We start from the raw sequence: 21,226 nt of genomic DNA, 5'->3' as shown, positions 1-21,226 counted from the left end.
CAATTTCCGAAAACTCGAGGAGGGGTAAATTATATCCCTCATTGAAAACCTTTTATCTCCTGACAACCCTGATTAGGGATCCGAAAAATGTAGGCAACCTTAGTTTAGCGTTCTATTTCTATCTTTTACTCTTCATTTATGGTAACAATTTTAGGAAACTCAATGAGGTTAGGTCAAGCCTAGTGAGATCTCATATCAATAGAGACACAGAATGGTATAATGACACATTACTTGCATATATTTAAAGCATTTATAAGTGTAGAATGAAAGAAAGGTAAACCTTTAGAAAAAAGGCAAGTATATATATATAAGGTATTATAATGCAATATACATTTTAATAAAATGAGTTCGATTAAAATTTTTGAACAATTTTCTCTAGTTTTTTCCCAGATAACTTACTAACATAGTGTATCTTAAAAAATACATGAATGGGTTAGAACTTGTCTGTTCATAAAAGATCAACGGATATCACCGATATGGATGGTTCTTCCGGGCTAATGTAGTTCATCCAGAATGTTTTTCACAAATGTTTCGCGTGACGTGTCTCAGTTTTTTAAATAAAAAAGCATTTGGGACTCGGAAAGCTACATAAATTAGCAAAATAATGTATGTATCCCCATTGTACCGCCTTACTAAATCCTTGATTAAAGCTTAATTCAGTCTCTTGCCGTGAACCTTAATGCAAACTCTCTAAAGTTCTGGGGCGGCAGGCGGTATATTTATAGGCGTTGTAAATGATGTAAAACATTGCACAGATTTGAAAATGAATTATGAGTAACACGAAAATAATTAGTGAATCAAACTTGAAGATTTACCTTATTCTTAGCGTTTATAGTCTCAGGAAATTTTTCTATCAGGAAGCCTACTATCTTAGTCTTCCTCAAAAGAACAGCTTTGTGTAGAGGTGTCATTCCCATGTGGTCCTTTGCTAAAGCGAAATCTTTTTCTTCAAGTTGGTTTTCTAACTCATCTAAGTTATCATTGGAAACGGCAGCATGAATAGCATTAATTCTCTCCACCAACTCAGAAAATTGGTCTGGACTTTTCTCCTCGTCATCTTCAATTTTATGAAGACGAACAACTTTATCTCCGTACCCATCCATAACAGCTTTTGTTAGTTTCTCCACATCTTTGGCGTTTACCCACTTGCGAATGTTTGCGCTGTTTACATCAAAGCCTAGAAATAAAAAAAGAGGAAATCATGAAGCTAAATACGCGTCAAGTTCTTTGATGCTGTAAATGTTTAGAACATTTAGATTCTCGACATTGCAACAAATTTTAATGATTGAGCATTCTGACGAGAACATGAAAATTATGTTCATTTTGTCTGACGTCTATGTTCATTTAATTCTGTTCTGACGTTTACAGCAAAGAAAGTAAAAATCATCTAGTTATGTGAAAAACAAATTTTCTGGCACTACAGATAATAATTCCGCACAGAAAAATAATTCCGCACAGAAATTATTCTTTACAGTCGAGACTTCTTTTAGTTTTAGTTGTGACTTTCTTTTTCACACCGATTTCTTCAAGTACCGTAAAACGGCACAACTTTATGCTAAGGGGGCAACAATGGGCCACTGTTGCCGTAGCGATGATTTTGCTCTCTCTAGCGGACTATTCTTTGAACCTACGAGCTTCAAAAAAAAAAAAAAAATCACCAGGTAGTGTAACTATTTAGGTAGTTAAAGACGCTTCATCAGAGATTGCCGTTGTTTTTGTATGGCTTAAATAATTTAGCCGTTCTTAGTGCGTGATTCAACTCACTAGTGAAAGAGCCAAAAGTCTCCTTTGGGCAGACCACTTATACTATTTTCCAAAATCTGGTATGTTCGGATTTGCTTTACTGATTTGCCCCCTATCGCCCGTACTCATGAGCATGATAGTATTTTACCCTATCGTCCGTACTCATGAGCCCGTACTAGGAGTTTTTGAAGAAGGTGCTGACTGAAAGCCGGACAAAATACAAACTGAGATAACTTTTTAAAAATATTTATTTTGATGAGATTTGGAATAAGAAATGTGATTTCGCATTTTAGTTATCAATTTTTTCTTTTCTTTTTCTTGATCTCGTTTAAAATTTGTCAGACCTATGTATTTTCTGAGACCTATTTATAGGTACCTAGCCTTTAGTTGGTGAGATTTTTCTAGTTTTCAAATGTTTCTATATCAAAACTTAGGCAGATAATAAAGAATGTTACTTACGTGAAATACACCGCCAGCTCAGTCATTTCCAGCCGAGGACTGCAGTTTCGTGCTTATTAGCACTCAACAGCCCGGCATAGGAAAGTGACAGAGCTGGAGATGGAAAACCTCTTAAGGAAGCCAAGAGTGCGAAACAAACTGGTAGCTAATATAGAATTAGCAGACCAGACGAGTGACCGAAGCAATGGTTCGGTTCAACTTGAAGATTGAACGCGAGGCAAGGTATATTCAGTAAATTACCGCCCGTTAGCCAGGGCTAAAGCAGAAGAATATACCTTGCCTCGCGTTCAATCTTCGAGTTGAACCGAACCATTGCTTCGGTCACTCGTCTGGTCTGCTAATTCTATATTAGCTACCAGTTTGTTTCGCACTCTTGGCTTCCTTAAGAGGTTTTCCATCTCCAGCTCAGTCACTTTCCTATGCCGGGCTGTTGAGTGCTAATAAGCACGAAACTGCAGTCATCGGCTGGCAATGACTGAGCTGGCGGTGTATTTCACGTATTTCTGCTTTAGCCCTGGCTATTGGGCGGTAATTTACTGAATGTTACTTACGTTTACCATGTTGAACATTATTAATCACTCAAAACGAAACGTGATGATTAAGTCTTAAAAAAATTGAAAAAAGAAGGTAAATGATGGAATAAAAAAATTATTTATACAGTTTCAAGCAGAGAACAACATGTAGTCTCAGACAACAACAGGCCGGATCAAGTTTTCACTGTGTTTTCTGGGTTAAAATGAGGTGGCCCATAGTTGTACCCAGTAGGGGTACAACTATGGGCCCACGGGGAAAAAATTCCCCTTCCTCTTCTTTCCAACTTAGATTTTTTTTAAACAATTCATTCCAAAGACGTGATATATAGCTGCAATTGCTAAAATCCTCAAATTTCTAAATCAAAGATATACACGGAATTTTCATTGAAAACATCGAAAAGTGGCCATAGTTGGACCATTTTACGGTATTTTATCTGACGTCAGTACACTTTGTTTTAGGAAGTGAAATATTGGATGGTCCAAATAAACGTACATTCTATATTGAGCACTAATGGCCCATATGCTGTATCAATGAAACCAAAATTTCCCACATGGTTCTTCGAAAGTATGTGCTGGATATTACAATAACTTTAAACAACGCAGGGCTCATGGTTATGGATATAATGCGATAATTTCAAAATATTTAATAGGCAACAGCAACTTTTTCTTTTGCAAATGAAGCCTTGCGTTGTTTGAAATTATTGTAATCTCCAGCGTATACCTTCAAAAAGACATGTGGGAAATTTTTGTTTGATTGATTTAGTGATTCAGTCAGGGTGTTTATAGTGTGCCCGCTGAAGTCCGTTGTCACACCAATAACATCTGAACGGCAAGAACTGTGGTCATACAAAGAGTCTAAGCATAAGTAAAGTTAACTAGCGCAACGCAAAGAAACCGCTTACACCGTTACCTGGTGGCAATATTCGAAGTTGTCGTTCTTATTCCAAAAGCGGTAAGGAATACTGGAAAAAATTCAATCGCAAATGTTGTTCCGCATCATCAAGTTAAGAAAGAAAAGATATCATCCCTACAGAGAGTAATGTTAAAAATAGTGGGCGTGAAGTGCATTCTTGCGACAAGTTATCGGGTACGGTTTTTGAATAGATTGGCCTTCACGCTCACCTGCCCTGAATCCTTTGAACTTATTTCTGTAAGGATAAATCAAGCGACGAGAGTACGTGACCCCGTTTTGTTCTTTTCTTTTGTATAATTTTTCTGCACAAGAAATGTTTATGAAATTCATTTGATGATGCTGATCGACTTTGTAACTAACGTTTTTCCCATAACTTGTACAGTGGTTGAGCAAAGAAAGCAAACTCCTGTCGCCAGATACCGCTGTAAGAGGCTTCACTGCGTTGTGCATGACAACTCTACTATACGGATTCCAGTTTTATGACCATAACTCGTGCCATTCAGAAATTATTGGGGAGACAACGGAATTTAATTGGCATTCTGCATAGGGGAAGTTTCTTATGAACAACCCTGCGGATTTGTTACATCATTGACAGCAAGTCGCATTATCTTTTTTAATATTTTAAGACTTTAAAACCTTCATATTTTAAAAAGTTTGATTGCATTTCTGTAATCTGAAACCAAACTGTACAAATATTACCAGACTATCCAATGGGGCCTAAAATGTTTTTAAGAGACATTTAGAACTCTACATTTCAATTAGTACGTCATTTCAAGCATTAATCAAAGTGAGTTGTAAATACGTGCAGTTCAATATACATTTTTTAATTATGTTTTTGTCCGAAGAAAGTAACCTGGAGAACGAAATATGATAAACCGAACGGATTGCTAGATAAAAAAAACATCCAATTTCTTGCAGAAAAAAAAAGAGATCAAATTTCCTCTACTTCAGTCAATAGCTTAATCTTAATTTAGGATTTTACTGCGTCGGCGTAATCAGACTTCTCAAATTTCGATTTATCACTTCTTATTACTTATGTTTCAGTTTTCTTTATGCTACCTAATTAAGATTGCGTGATTAATGATAAAACTTGGAACGGTTTTACATGCTCAAATGCGAAATATTCTCGGCTTTAGGCATTCTATCATTTTACTCTGCTCAGTATTTAAAAAAATCTCAATCATTTTGTGCCAATTAGTTTTAAAAAAAATTTCAACTGACATTATATTGTCCGAAATAAATGCCAACGTTGCTATTATGCAGAAAATTGAGATTTTTAAGTCTGCAAACAAATTTTACTTCAAATGGTATTGCTACAACTTTTATATCAACATCAGTTGAGAATAACACATGCATGCATCATTATTCGTGGAATTTTATACTGTGACTTTTAATTTTCATACATTCGAATGTAACCATGCATCACAATGCATGATTACATTATGCATCACAATATTAAGTATCTAGTTTCTAAAAAAGGTTCTTATACTCAAAAAGTAGTGATCCGTACGTGTTGCGGGCGTGACAGTGCAGCCACACCCGCAACACGTTAAAACCTTTTTTTTTTTCATTTCAAGTACAAAAATAATTTTAGAAAGCTGATAGTTCATATTACGATACGTAATGGTAACTAATACTCCAGTCTATCACAATTTAAAGCCAAAATTTAATACTTCGTAAATAAAGTGCAGATATATGCATAAAAACGTCACACCCGTTTAAATGAACTTAGCAACTTAGAATATTTAGTATGTATAGTATTTGAAAGTTGCGCTAAATGGACACGTGTGCAACAAAAATCAAGTCTCCAAGTCAAATGGTTCTCGAGATATGAGCAATATTAATTTCAACGAAAATGCAGCAAAAGGCAAAATGAGGATTTTAAGTGCGGTTCGATTAAAAAAATATCCGAACAGCGAAATGCTAAATGCGGCTATGAGAGGATTAGTTGCGCTAAATGGACACGTTTGCAAAAATTTTGCCCGTCTTTGCCCGTAGTAGAAAATTAAAAGGTCATTTGGTTCGCCTGTATATTTACAAAAAATGGATGGTGAATTTTTCGCCAATTTGCTCGCCCATGTTACGGTTCCACGTTATGATAATTTCATAATTTAATCGTCTACGTTATGATAACTTGCTTGGTAAAATGTTCTTAAAATTTCCTATTCCAAAAAAATAATCCTCATTTTGCCTTTTGCTGCATTTTCGTTGAAATTAATAGGGCTTATATCTCGAGAACCATTTGACTTGGAGACTTGATTTTTGTTGCAAACGTGTCCATTTAGCGCAACTAAACCTCTCATAGTGTCAAAATCAAGCTTTTTTTCCAAGCTCTCACCTTTTAGCACGAAAAGTTCAAATCACCATGCATTGACTGATGGCAAGGGAGATCCGGTAAGTAGGGGAGAGTCGGAAGAAATAGGGCTGCTGCATAATTTTTACTAATAATAAAGCTGAAAGCATCTCTGTCTGTCTGTCAAGATCTCTGTGACGCGCAGAGCGCCAAGACAGTTCGGCCGATTTTCATGAAATTTGCCACACAATTAGTTTGTAGCATGGAGGTGTGAACCTCAAAGCGATTTTTCGAAAATTCGATGTTGTTCTTTTTCTATTCCAATTTTAAGAACATTTTACCAAGCAAGTTATCATAACGTAGACGATTAAATTATGAAATTATCATAACGTGGAACAGTAACATGGGCGAGAAAATTGGCGAGAAATTCACCACCCATTATTTGTAAATATACAGGCGAACCAAATGACCTTTTAATTTTCTACTACGGGCAAAGCCGTGCGGCTACTACTAGTATGAAGTAAAACGTAAAAAAAAAAATATGTATTGCTTGTTCAGTAGAAATAGCAGGCTAGAGTTAAGCAAGAGTCAAAAGGCGGATGTCCCATTTCTCCCAAGTATCCCTTGCTTTCTAAGTGGAAAATTGAGCAATGTTGCTGTGATGTTAGCAGAGGTGTTTTAGCATTTGACCACATAGAGCCAAATGAGCTTTTTTTTTTCCTTCGCAAATCTTTAAAAAGTTTCTTCTTAAGGACCTTATATTTTCTCGCAACTTCATTCGAAAAAAAAAATCATTGCTCACTTGATAATAACATACATTTCAAAAATAGTCCTTGGAATTACAAGCCTGTGTTCCGGCACTAAAAGAAAAACTTTCTAATTAATTGAGAGAAACATTTTGAAATTATTTCACCTCTTTTACTTTTACTAAGCGATATTTGTGGAGGAATTGTTTGAACTGTGCTAAGTTATCCACGTCATTTTCCCGTGTTAAAACATTTAAGGTTTATAATCGTTTTTTGGGGCTTTTCATTCAGTGCAATAAAATTATAACATACTTACGTTTGTTAAGCTTGTCTTTTTGAAACATAGAAACTAATTCATTTTCGTTTCCGCTGTCGTTACTTTGACTGTTCTCCTATAATATAGAAAACAAAGATTATATTGGTGAAGGGTTTTCACTTCACGTTTGAACATATAAACTTAAGTAACAGAAGAATAATATAGATTCGGAACTTGCACAACTCTCCATACCTCATGTTTCATCATGGTTCGTCACATCAATAACACTTAAAAGAATATTCGAAATGACACAGATGCTATCACTGGACTGCTAGGTGTTTTCACTAATGCACCACCTGACAAAGTGGTTCATTCATAGAAAATCGCAAATATTGTTGTAACTTCAGCCCAATTACCTTTGAAAATTGCTCAATTGTTTTAAAATAAATATGATAATAGTGTAAAAAGTTTCTGAGTAATTCAGGAAAACTCTTTTACTTTATTATAATTTCAACTCAATTTTTTTTTAATAAAATTGATAAAAAATTTAAAACATAATAATACAGTTTCAAATACTTTTGCTGTTCCTGAAAATGCAAAAATTAGTAAAGCATGGCCAGTGGACTAGTGAGAGCATGCAACGTTCTACAGTAGCTTACAAGAGTCCTGAAAGCAACTTTAAACAGTCTCAAGGAAGATAAAAACCGGTTTGTTGTTACCTTAGTCACTTATCAGAAATTCAGGAGGAAAGCCCCCCGAAATAGGAACATAATTAGTGAATCATATTTTGAAATTAGAGAAGACGTTTTTGGACTTACTTCCAAAAAATTGGGGGAATTAGCCTTTCAAGAGGCAGAGAAAAATAAAATGTCCCACAGATTTAACTAAGGCAAAAAGTCTGTTAGTAATATATTCTCTGGTAGTAATGAGACTAAAGCTTCTGGTTTTAGCAATAAAATTGTCAATAAGTTCTTTGACATTTTAGAGAGCAAGTACAATCTTGCGTCGAACGAAAAATTTCAAAATGGATTTAACATAACTCCCAACAGTTCAAAAGAGGTTAAAAAGATGTTAGCTCTAGGAACGGTGTTGCACATGTTGGAAAAACATCAAGTGGTGAATGAGGTGTGATGACAACAGCTGTGTGTAGTGTGAGTACTGGGGGGGGGGGGGGGGGTATGCTCCTCTTACCCGAAAATAAAACATTTTAGAAAATAAATCTCTTTTTCTATATCGTATTTTTATTTGTAGTGTTTATTGACCGACTGTTATAAATATTTGTATGTTACGCATTGATTTTTAATTTGAGAATATGGTCTGTCAATGGAAACTCGATGGTTCAACCATAGCAACCGGTTCCCATGAATAGACCACATGCTAAAATACTTATTTTTAATTTTCATCCTTTATTGCGTATATTTATCATGAAAGTCAATATTATTGTTAAAAGAGAAATGTACTGAGAAATTGTTCCTATATTTAAAGTGAAATTTAAGTTGGATTTCTTTTCTAAAAAATCGAAAACTGTTATGTGGTTCATTGACGGCAACCTTCCCCTAGTATCAGCATTTGTAAAACACTTATTAATCCAGATTTTATTTGCAAATTCGGAATAAAGTAACGAAAGTGTAATTTCTCTCTCTCTGACACATACTGATGATCGAATTCAATTCTGTTTCTACAAGTTCGCAGTTCTAATCACGTTAATGAAAAGGTTAGTCCATTTCGAATCAGTCGGACAGTAGTAAAAAGAATCATAGACTCTTATTAAGCAATAATAATGGTTATTACTGAGAGACATACACAATACACTCAGGAACATTGAAAATCGTGCCCCAAGAAGGAAACGTTGGATTGAAGTGAAATTTAATATACAGAAAAATATAGGTTAGGGATACACTTGATCCTAAAATCTAGAAAATTAAACAAATGCAGGCCAAGAAATAAGATAAATATAGTGCTATTTCATTAACAGGTTGAACCCCCTTTTGCTGCAATACAAGTTGCAATGCGGTCCGGCATTGAGTAAATTAAGCGTCTGATGTTGTCATGAGGCAGATGGATCCACAAATTTTGAACAGCCACTTTTAAATCTTCCACAGAGTAACATGGCTGCATCAGGCGTTTCAGCTGATCCCATACATGCTTTATGGGGGACAAGTCGGGGGAGCGGGCTGGGCCATGGAAAAGTCTCAAAAGGACCTAAGAAGTCTTGAGAAACACTAGCTGTATGCGGCCGAGCATTATTTTGCTGGAAAATTGCCCTTGGGAGACCATTTAGGAACGGTTCTACATGTGATTGAGCGTACACGTTTTGTGTTTTGAGCGAACGGTCCTACATGTGTACAGCGTTATGTGAATCTCATTAACATAACGCTGACTCGTTAAGGTTCCACGTACCACAACTAGAGTGGAACAGCTATCATAGGCTATGCCCCCCCCCCCCGAGACAATTATATCCGCGGTGCGGACAGTGTGTCATGCGATAGAGCGGGTGCAATGGTACCTTTCTCCTGGGCGCCTCCACACCCGTGCGCGGTTATCATCTGACCCCAAAACGAACCGGGATTCATCACTGAACACCACCTTTTGCCAGTCAATGACATTCCACATCACTTTGACTTCGCACCATTGTAGACGGAGTTGCCTATGTTTTGCTGGTAAAGGGAGTACTCAAAAAGGACCCTTGGACAGCAGATTCACTTCCGTTAGAAATGGTTCGGGGAACAACTGCTACCCCTACGTCTGCTTGTATGATGGGTTGAGTCACTGTGTGATCCACGAGCGCTTGCCGCACGATCCTTCGCTCCTCTCTCCTCGTCGTCTTCCTGGTCGCTCCAGACCCGGTTTTTCGCACGTAAGTACCATTTCGTGTCCACTGCCTCAACGAAACACTCAAAACGATCCACCTAGGCAGCAACACGGCTCGTCGACCAGCCCGCAATTTTCATGCCGATGAGCAAACCTCTCTCAAATTCGCTTAACTGTGAGAAACGTTTTCTAACACGCCTACCTAGCATCCTGCATTCATTAAGGTTGTCCAACAATCGGGATGTAATCGTATCATTTATAAATCTTAAATTATGCACTGGTTTATACAGTACCTTTTTCCCAATTGCATCGATACTGTGGGTAAACGGTCATGCGCATTGATACCAAACTTGGATCATTTGCATATCAGATGTCACTCTTCTTATATGCAAAGTTTCGTGATTGTACCTTTCTTCTTTCTTGGGGCGATATTTTCGATGTTCCTGAGTGTATGTCAAATGATTGGTAAGAAATCAGTTTTACTCAAGTTTTTCAATTTTCCAAGGTCATTATAAAATTGGCAGTTTTCGGGAAATCGGAAGATTACTCCTTTTAAACTGGACAGTGTTTCAAAAATATTTATCTGATTTGATTAATGTTCTTTTAAAAAAACTACAGAGCAGTACTCAGATCAAGCATCATTCTCGAAAATCTACTTAGCTTTATTATTTTCTTTAAAAGGAAAAAGAAAACGCGTTTTTTAATTTTTTCTAATTTGAGGGTGTTATTGGAGAAAGGTATAAAAGAGGGTAAATAAGCTGCTCTCTGAAGTTGATTACAAATACAAAAAGGCATAAAAGTAGACGAACCAGAATGCCGCCGATTCTTCTATAGCTAAAGAAAGCTGTAGGCAAAGTAGAACATTTTTAAACATAAATAGACACATCTTTACAGATACCCGATTTCATTACAAGAGAAAAGCGGTATGTCACATGCAAATATAAAACTTAATATTTTAACTGTTACAATATAGTATAATTGTAATTAGTTGGTCCTGTAAGATAGAGTAACTTTGGGACACTTTTCAAAGTTTTACTTTGTTCCTATCTTTGTTTTCAAAGTAGAAAAGCTTAAAAAATCATTAATATGTCAGTTGAGTATTCTTCTTACAAGATATGACAAGAGAATAACACTAGTTGCTATAGTATTTTATGGGAAAAAATGATTGGGGTAACCCATTGACTGGGGTAACATTGAGACATTACTTTATCCGCATTAAAAAGAGTAGGAAACATGACTTCGTGCCAATGTTACACCACTATTATTATATAGGTGCATTATCTACATTTGAAACAACAAGGGAAAAGAGTTAATATCAACCAAGAATATTATATTTATTAGGTCATAAGAACAATACAGTCTAATTAATGGGTAAAACTCAAGATTACAAATATGTTAAATGGTGCTTTGAAATTTTAATAAACAAGAAGAAAGTGTAATTAATATAGTTTACGCAGTTTGTAAATTTTAGTTTTTGTCAATCAAATATAAACGATCGCGGTAAACTTGCAGCTCTTTAACTTTGAAAATTTCTCAGTCCCAAAGTTACCCCGTGAAAAAAATGAAAAATTGCAATGTAGAGGTTATAAAACATTAAACGTATAATAGCATGGATACTTCTATATTAATCTCTTGGGGAGGCCTTTGTCAATGTGTATACAGACCTGAATATAATTTGGTGTGCACAGTTCTTGATGCACTAGCGAAAGTTTCACCCATAACAAGACTTTTGAAAAACAAATGGGGAGGGGGATAACTTTGTTGTAACAACGAGTGCAGTATACGAGGGTTCTGACAACTGCTGCCAGGTAGCAGAACAATACAGGTCTATACAATAGACGTGATTGCAAACTGAACAAAAGCAGTTTGTCCCACAGGTAATCCCGCAAATTAAAAATTACCTACTGTCCGAAAGTTACCCCCGGAGTCCCAAAGTTACCCCGTCTTACGGTAATCATAAAATAGATGTTAAACTGATGAAGTTGTCACAAAAATTCCATTTAACATAGTAACAAGATCACTTTCAATAAGTATAAAAAAAAATTCATTTTCATGAACTTACTTTACTAGATCCATTGTTGTCTTCAGAACGAGGACTACTTAGAGTTCCATTAGTTGGTGGAGGACTTTCTGCAAAAGAATGTCCACATTTATACATACAAACACTAAAAATCCGCACACACACTCACACGCATATTATATATAGGCGAAGTGTTGTACCTCTGACCACATTGTTACTTTGACCACCTAGGTTCTGGAGCCATTTCGTAGTATTTTATGAAGTTTGGTGCAATTAATGCTTAGTTCCTTCACTAGAGAGCTTGTGTAACTTACTGTGGATTATTAAAATCAAAAAGAATTCTTGCGAATAATCAATTTCCATCGTAAAAAATCTAAGTATTTTTTCATAATGTTTTGCCTAACACACGAATGATTGTCTTATTAACAATCGTTCATTAATGAAGCAACATTAAAGAAATATTTCTCTCTTATAACGTCATATTCATCACCTTGAAAAAGTAAATAACCATTAGCAACAGCGAAACAAATACTAATAGAAAAAGTTGCATTTAGTTAATGCATGCCTTGATAGGAAAAATTAATCTGATTTCCAAAAGAATGCTGCCTTGATTCGAACAAGTTCATTAATTTGATTAAATTCTAAGCAATCTTTCCCTGAATAAAAAAAAAAAATAGGGGCGCACAAAAGACACACAAACAAGCTCACCGTTTATTTAAGTAGCTATGGTATTATTTGCTAAATAAATTCTTTTCCAATTACGCTCGCTTTCTTTTTACATTCATTGCTTGAACTCTAATAAAGTAATGAAAGCTCGTCTCCCCTGAGGCAATCAATTTTTGCTGAAAATGAATTTCAATCCGGCTCCTATTTAAGATTCATTACTAAGCAATCCTGAATTCAGAAGAGGAACAAAAGACAAACAAAGAAGGAAATCCATATATGGGGAAAACTCATTTTCACGGAAAAATTCGATACCGAGATATTTCTGTCGTTATTGATTGCTGTATTCAAATTAATCTGGAAAATTGAAATTCATATTTTCAATAAGTGCTTTTTAATTTGTGTATAAAGAAAGGTATTTGTTACGAATAATTAAGTCTTAATTAAATTTCAATATTGATTGGAGAAAAGGGACTGAAATTGTTTTTTATTTTATTTTTTTTATGCGGCAAATGAAAATTCAGCGAATAATAGAACCTAATAAATCAAAATTAATACTTTTTTTTTCTGCACTTTGCTGCTTCATCATATTCAAATGAAAAAGTTTTTATGTATTGTGTGAACGATAAGTTCAGGATCAGACTTACAATTATTAAGTAATGACAAATGTTAATAACTCAGAATTGAGGCTTTTACGTCAATAGTATTTGAGGGTCATATTTAAGCAAGAACCGTTTTATAGTTAAAGAAAAGAAACTTGATTGATTTATGAAAACTGTGGCAAAAACTAAAATGTGAAAATGTTAGTACTTCTCAACATAATCAGTATTAGTATCGAAACACTTGTAAAGTCGTTTTTTAAGTCGTCTGAACCAAGTTTTGGATCCTAAACAAACGAGTCTGATCATTTAACCTGAAAGGAACAATTTCTTGTACCATGTCATCACTTTGAAGTCGCTGACCAAGAAATAACAAAAGTTTTGCGGAAAGGTTTAAAGTCTGATGGAGCCAGGTCAGGACTATGAGGTAGATGATCTAATACTTTACAATAATTATTGTCCAGTGGCGTCTTTGTTCTTATATCAAAGTGCCATCATTCATTGCACCTTCACAACACTTCAAAGACCTGCCAGGGAATTTCGGCAAAATTGTAGGACGAACTCTTTTGCGTTTAAAAACTGAAGATCAACGAAAACTTCCCAACCAATGAGATAACTGATCGACATGATGACAAACAAATCCTTATGGCTATGGAACCCTCAGCGCGGATGGTTGGAGCTATCTGATCTTACTTTAAAAAATGACCCTCGCAATCATTTTCCATAAGTGTTTGTATAACACTCATGATTCGATTAGAATATTGTCCGGTTTACAAACTTTTTCTTTGATTGTAGTCGTTCTCTGAAGAATCAAGAGACCTGTCTGGCGAAACGTCAACCAGATACATACCAGAATTTTTCATACATTCAACATGAACAAGAGAAATAATTCGCAAACTGGTTTCGTTTATGCGAGGAAGTGGGAGTGAAGTTATTGGCAATGTCACTGTCAAAGAAACAAAAGAAACAAGGAGACGTAGAAGTACTTACGTCGAACTGGAGATTTTCCTTTTATGCGATTTGCTGTATTGGCTAAGTAGTTGGCATTCACTTTGTGACACCTCTTAATAACTTCTTCTAAATTTAAATGTTCCGGGTACTGCGAGTAATAGTCCGCCATTTTCCCTTTCTAAAAAAGATTAGAACAGTAATTATTATAAAATGTTTTCCTTTTTCAATCTTTGAAACAATCTCCGTATCAAAGCTTCAGAAATTGTCGAATCAAATTTAATGTTATGACATCGAAAGATGCTTCTATTCTTAGAAAAGGTGTTATTACTCTTCCATTATAAATTAATCAATCCAAAATATCAATGACACTAATGGCAGTTGGTAGCTGAAACAGCGCTTTCTTTTCGCGTTCTTCACGCAGTTGCCAAATTTACAGCAGAAAAATAAAGTTCAAGGTGAAATTGAGAAGAATGTAAATACAGTCGAGCCCGCTTATTAGAATATCGGTTAAAAGAATATCCCGCTTAATATCATACATTTTCAATGAACCAAACCAATGTAATTCTTTGTTGTGCTCCAGGGTTAATGGAATATCCCTCATATTAGAATATTTTTTCGTGGTAAAATGGCTATTCCATTAAACGGGTTTGACTGTACAAATAAAAATCGCCTAAATCTATGAATAAGTCCTTAGTGGCTAAGAGGTCAAAAGCACTAGCTCCCCAGCTACCTGGGTTTCAGTTTTTTATTTTATTTTGAAGCTTTTTAGCATCCGCTTAGCTAGTCATTTTTTTAGTTTAGTATTTTATTTTCAAACATTTCTTTTTGCTTATTTGTAGTAAGTTTTACAACTAATCTAATACTGCTCTACCTTGCAGACTACTTTTTTTTTTATATCCGTTGCAGACTACTGAATAAAAATTATGTTACCAGGATGGTGATACTCTACACTATCGGTTATCTGACCTCTAATTAACCGAACTACTCAGTTTTGCAATAAAACTACCATACTTACATTTCTACGACTGAGCGCAGCAAAACCATTATCCCGATGTATTATAAAATTAGAACTCGTCAAGTTTGAAAATCAAGGTCAGGACAGCACAATTTAAATTACTGTATGTCCAAAGCCTAGTGTGTGCAAAGGAAAATTGTACACAAACATTTTTTAAATCAATTCCATTCAGCACTAAATTTGAGTACAATATACTTTCTAGATGTTAAAAATAAATATTTCAACCATTTTAATTGAATCAAAAACATCTTTGACGTCTAATGTCCAATTATCCAAACTTTTGCTTATCCGAACTAGAATTCGAGTAAGTTTAGAGGAATTCGAGTAATTAGACTCCAATGAACTTATATTTCAAGAAAATAGAGATAAAATGATTTTGATCAGCGATATTTTTAACGTCTCTACAATCGTGTAATTCAAGCATTGAGAATTGTAAACACCCCCCCCCCCCCCCAAAAAAAAAAAAAAAAAAAAAAAAACATTTCAACGTGTTTTCACGATCAACAATTTAGTAACGCTGGGAAAAAATCAATTGGATCTTTTTGGTTTTCCGAGATATCACTATTATGGTTTTCAGTGTTTTGGAACATTCCACTCCTCCAAAATGAATTTTATCCCTCTGAAAAATATCAAGGAGTGTTTTTATGCCATGAAAAAATCCTAGTTCTTCTTACAATACCAACTTACTCTAGCACGCGAAGATTCATTTGCTCTTAATTACATTTTAAAAGAATGGTATGAGAAAAACATAAACCAAAAAACGCATTAATTTAAAGTATTTAATTTATTACAACACTATTTCAAACGCACACCTGAACTTAATTCTTATCCTCTGGTCCTTTAATTAAAAATTTTCTCAAAAAAAATAATATCGTTGACTCACGTTATCGAAAACTCCTTTGTTCGCTCCAGCTTCTATCAAAATACCATACATATTTTTGTTGTCTTTTAAACTCGCTGCGTAATGAAGAGCAGTTCGACCCTCCTGGAAAAGAAATTGAAAACAAATAATTACATTTCTTTCGACATTAAACGTTTAAAGTTTCTAAACAACAGCAACTTTGATTTAACCTAGTCTACAGAAAATTTTACAGCTAAAAAGGTATTCATTATTTTGACTTTTGTTATCGGAATCCAAAAATGAGACAAAGGCGAAAATTGGAATCAACAAAATGCTCTAAGCTCATTTATTTCTAAGTTCAAGAAAAATGTTTAAATTATGCACTTTTAACTGATTATTCTAAAGTTAAGTCGCACTAACTTGCTTTAAATTCACTAACGACTACATAGTACAAAGGATTGCATTATGTAAAGATTTTTCGAACTATATATTGGTTTTAAGCTTCACAAAGAACCTGAAATGTGTTTGAAATGATTTTAAACTTCAGTCATCAATAAAATAAATATATAATGTGCGTGTCGTATTTCCTTTCAGTATTAGAGAGCACTAAATTGTTGACCAACTATTTGCGAATAAAAAATTTAAAAAAGATATAAAATAAAAATATACATATTTATTAACCATTATGATAATTAACAATAAATCTGCAAACTGATAATAGAAAAATGATATTTATAAGTATTTACACATTTTTAATAATTATAATAATCCTTTACTAATACTTTATATTACTGTGGCAATTTGGAAGCTGTTCACATGTGCCTTTAGATGTTGTGTTCCCCATCATCAACCTTAGAACAATATGCAAAAATAAAGAATTCTTTATTCTATTTTTAAAAATTTAAGTTTTCAAAAATGTGCTTGAATAGTCCTATAATAGTTTGAAATAATTAATTTTAGCTGATCAATTAGTTCCAAATATATTTTTATGTAAAAAATAGTGTTGAAATTATATGCAACACCGGCTGAAACAAAGAAGTAGTCACTACAGAAATATTAAGAGTCATTTTTTTAAAGCTGGACCTGGACACTTTTAAAAGTTGATGTCTTCAATTTTCGTAACAATTTCAGGATGTGTTAGTGGTACTTTAATAAGAAAAAAAGAAGTTTCTTTTTTTTAAAAACTAAGTTGTTCGTCCTTGAGTAGGGGGTCAAAGGTTATATTCACGAAAAAAAAGAGCTAAATATATGATTGCTTTGCTTCAAAAGCAATGAGTGAACCAAGCCAATTCCTTTAAATAAAGATACTACTTGATACTAGGTACATTCAAGTATAAATATTTTGGTGACTCACTCATGGTTTTGAGGGCAAAGATGAATTGAAAATGCAATTTTTTAAACTTTTTTTGCCTTGTTTGGGCCCGGATATCTGCTAAAGCCGTGAGTAACCCTCGGAAATAAGTACATGGTTAACTACTCACCACAGTATAGTACTAAGAAAAATATAAAATAGTTTTCGTTAACTTTGACCTTAAACTACACTACTCGCATTATAACTACAGCAGTGTCCCAAAGTTGTTGACCCGTCGTGATCAAAGTTATTAACTGCTAAATTGGGCCATTTTAAAAAATCATCGACTTTGAGACCGTTTGACTTCTAAAGTCAAGATAAACGAAAGCTATTTTATATTTTTCTTAGTACTATGCTGTGGTGAGTAGTTAATCATATGCTTATTTTCGGGAGTTACTTACGGCTTTAGCAGATATCCGGGCCCAAACAAAGCAAAAAAAAAAGTTTTAAAAACTGCATTTTCAATTCACCTTTGCCCTCAAAGTCATGAATGAGTCACCAACATATCTATACTAGAATGTACCTAGTGTCGAGTAATATCCTTAATAAAAAGAATTGGCTCGGTTCACTCATTGCTTTTGAAGCAAAGCAATCATATATTTAGCTCTTTTTTCTCACGACCCTAAACTTTGACCTCCGCTCGAGGACCAACAAGTCAAATTAGAGAAGAAAAGAAGCTTCACTTTTTCTTATCACAATACTAGTAAAATATCCTTAAAGTTTCAGGAAAATTGAAGGTGTCAACTATCAGGTCCCCATTCACTTTGTCCAGCTTAAAGGAAAATGACTCTTGACTTAGCAAACTAACTTTGAGGATGTTCACGAAATATACAAAAAACGAGTAGTATTATTGCTATTCTTGTCTTGCATAGGGTATACCGAGCGGTCAATGAACACTTAAGTGCATTTTCATTTTCAAAAATTCATAGCATCGTTAAGAATTGTAGTATTTGCCACATTACAGTAAAATCGCATTAAATGATGTATGTAGTTATTTTTGAAAAATTGTGCGAGTTTTTATGGTTCTGCATCTAGACCTATTGGGGGGGGCTGAAATGAAAAGAAGTGACCTGACCCAGTGAATGAACACCCCAACCAGTGAAAATAAACAGTATTTTCTATATGTTTTCTTCCTGGAAATGGGTAGAACGTAGTTACTACTGCCAATTCATCTAATAAAAATTGTTTAAAACCTTATTTGTTCACAAAAAATACGAGATGTTTAATCAGTGGGTTGTGTTCATTCACTGGTCACTCTACCCTATTTTGAACTATTTTATTCTTGATAACTGCACTAGTATATCAAGCAGATCTTCATCCAAATTTGGATCGGTATATAAAATGTCCTTCGACGTTATTTATTTAGTTATTTATTTATTTTGGAACATGCGAAGAAGCATCAAAGATGCAAAGATACATTTTTTACTAATTACAGGATAATATGGCAAGCGTTACATTAAGTAATTCAACTGACTCATCTTAAGAAGAATTGAACTACTTTCACGTTTTCTGAAAAAAGGAATTTCCGAATTACTTAGTTTGTTCTTCTTATATTTCGAGGCATTATTGCCGAATCTGTTTAACAGACTTTCAAGCCGCATTTGTGTATTGTCTTACTGTGTTATCATGTTCTTTCTTTAAACCGTCTATTATGAAAGCATTTTCAGTAGTAAAAAAAATCACCTTTATAATTGCTTAAAAAAATTGCTTTTCATTATTTTCATTGTCCTAAACTGAAGCAATATTGAGTTAACAACTAAATTACTACTCTCAAGAGCTAGCAAAAATTTGGTGAAAAAGCCGATTTTCAGATCATTTAATTCACCTATTTTTACGTTGTAAATTCCTAGGAACAAATTGATGGAAGGACTCTTCTCCAACCCCATTAAGAAGTGTCTGCTAAATGAATGAACATTTGGTTTATTTCTTCTCGAAATTCACTAGAAGGAAATCTATTTACATTGGCAGAAATCTTAGGAACTACGAAAGCATCCAAATCAAGCTCAATTAATCGAATTAAACTTAAGAGTGTTAGTAATTAAGAGCCTTCCTATATAGGTGACGCTATGCTTTTGCAAGAATAAATACAAATTCTTTCATTGCCTAAAGGTACGTCTTCACTACACACTTCCATCTCTTAGACTTCATATTTCCTTTCACCTTGCCTTGAGCGCATGTGTTCCAGCATTCCTCTCGAAGCATTTAATTTGCTGTTAGCTTGATGAATACTCAGATCGTGTTTAGTTCACATTCTGACATTCACTTCTTAACGTATGGTTTCGTACAAAATGCCAGCAAAAATGTAATGTTAATGCATTTAATTAAAATAATTTTGTAAGTGACGATTTTGTAATATTTTTTTGGCGCAACCTAAAATTTTAAAATATCAAGCATTGCATTTGGTTAAGTGAATATGAAATAGTGAATTAGAGATAAAAGTATCCTAATGTTGATGTTTATCTAAAAAACATTAAATCGATGCTACATAAAAAGAAAGATTAAATTTAAGGGGAGTCAGTGCCCTAAATACTTTCGAAAATTCGATTTTTTGATTTTTATATATTTTGAAACTCCATTTCAATACCTTTTAAATGATCTTGATCGTGCTCATATTAGAAGTAAGTTAAAATAAGCGTTAAAAAATGTAAACCTATTTTGATGAGGTATGATTTTTCCCTTAAAATTGCAATATCTCGAAATGTATTTTTGAAACTAAATGCTCCTTTTTCTCAGATAAACTAACTAAATTGTGTTCGACTTTGAAATTTTTACCACCTATTCCATACATCTAATTGCATATACTGAAACAAATTTTTTCTCATATTTGAAAAATATTTTTTATAGAGCTGATTTCGTGTTGCAAAATGACATTTTTTGAAAAAAATACAGTGACTTACACATTCGCTTTTCTTTTTTTTTAACTAAGCTTTTTTTCTGTAAAATTTTACTTCAGCATAGAGAAAAGAGTCTTCCAAAGGTACAGAAAATTTTCAAAATTGTATCTTAAATAGATTTTCAGAAAAAGGTACATGAAATTTGCAAATTAACATTGACGGTATAGGGGGTACTGACTCCCCTGAAATATTTCAGCTTGACGAGAACGCTTTTCCTTCAAAGGACGACAAGTTGTGAATATTTTGTGTTGTTTTTTTTTTCTTGGAACTTTGACATACATAAGAAGCGTGGTACTTACACTGTAAAAAAAAAAAAAATGTGTAACCTTACTCCGTAAATACGGTGGCAGCATGCTGCACTTTGTGCAGCATGCTGCCACCGTATTTTGTTTGGATTGATAATTGTGCGACCAAAACTCAAGGAGATATTCCAGTTTAAAGTTTCAAGGGACCATACAGAAGATTAGATTGGAACTTATCGCTCTTTCAGAAGAATGACAGGTCGTCAAAGTAAGAAAAACAAGGTATTTATATTTTTCCTTGCTATTCAAAATAAATGCAAATATTATGCCGTGATACGGAGAAACACACTACAAAACCTCGAATAATTTGAAAACTCACACTATATGCACACATGTAGTTTTAAACACTTGTTAACCACTATATTTCCCCCCAAAAGGCGTTATTGACGGCGAATGAAAACTGGTGTAAGTCAGAAAACGCTGCTTTTCATATCTTGGTGAATATTGGTCGTACTAATTTCAAACTTTTTGTGTTAGAATTATTTTTCAATGAAGATTATTTCTCTAACTATAAGTTAGGGGACCTATGGTCCGTATAAAAAGTTAAATTTTGTATTTTGGGACTCATTTTTATTTTCACTTCAAACCTCCAATATCTTAACCCTGCAATTGATTTTGAACATTTTTGCAACTGGAAGTATACATCTAGGACTAAAGGTTGCGAAAATAAAGTTCTTGCAGGTTAAAATGGAACACCCTGTATATGAGGATTAACTTTGAGCTACTGCGGTTGCCTAATCTCTGATAGAAACGCTACATCAACAACATTTGGTTTCAAGTGGGGAAAAAGGCAGTGCAATTAGAAACTTTAAAACCCCTAGTCTGTAAAAACAAAG

General features: G+C 34.1%; 1 protein-coding gene across 1 annotated transcript in view; it reads right to left on the bottom strand.

Annotated features, from left to right (window-relative positions):
- LOC129219150 (myb-like protein X) overlaps positions 1-14,156 on the bottom strand; it is a 64,635-nt gene extending 50,479 nt beyond the window's left edge. The window contains exons 1-4 of the mRNA XM_054853470.1: positions 14,027-14,156; positions 11,817-11,884; positions 7,004-7,079; positions 816-1,177 (exon numbers count right to left, since the gene is read on the bottom strand). Of these exons, the coding sequence (XP_054709445.1) occupies positions 816-1,177; positions 7,004-7,079; positions 11,817-11,884; positions 14,027-14,156 (636 nt within the window). The remainder of the gene's footprint in view (positions 1-815; positions 1,178-7,003; positions 7,080-11,816; positions 11,885-14,026) is intronic.
- Between the last annotated feature and the right edge of the window lie 7,070 nt (positions 14,157-21,226).

The sequence above is a fragment of the Uloborus diversus genome, chromosome 3 (genome assembly GCF_026930045.1).
Source record: "Uloborus diversus isolate 005 chromosome 3, Udiv.v.3.1, whole genome shotgun sequence".
Taxonomy (NCBI): domain Eukaryota; kingdom Metazoa; phylum Arthropoda; class Arachnida; order Araneae; family Uloboridae; genus Uloborus; species Uloborus diversus.
The sequence above is the reverse complement of the archived record's forward strand: the minus strand, read 5'-3'. Positions and strand labels throughout refer to the sequence as shown.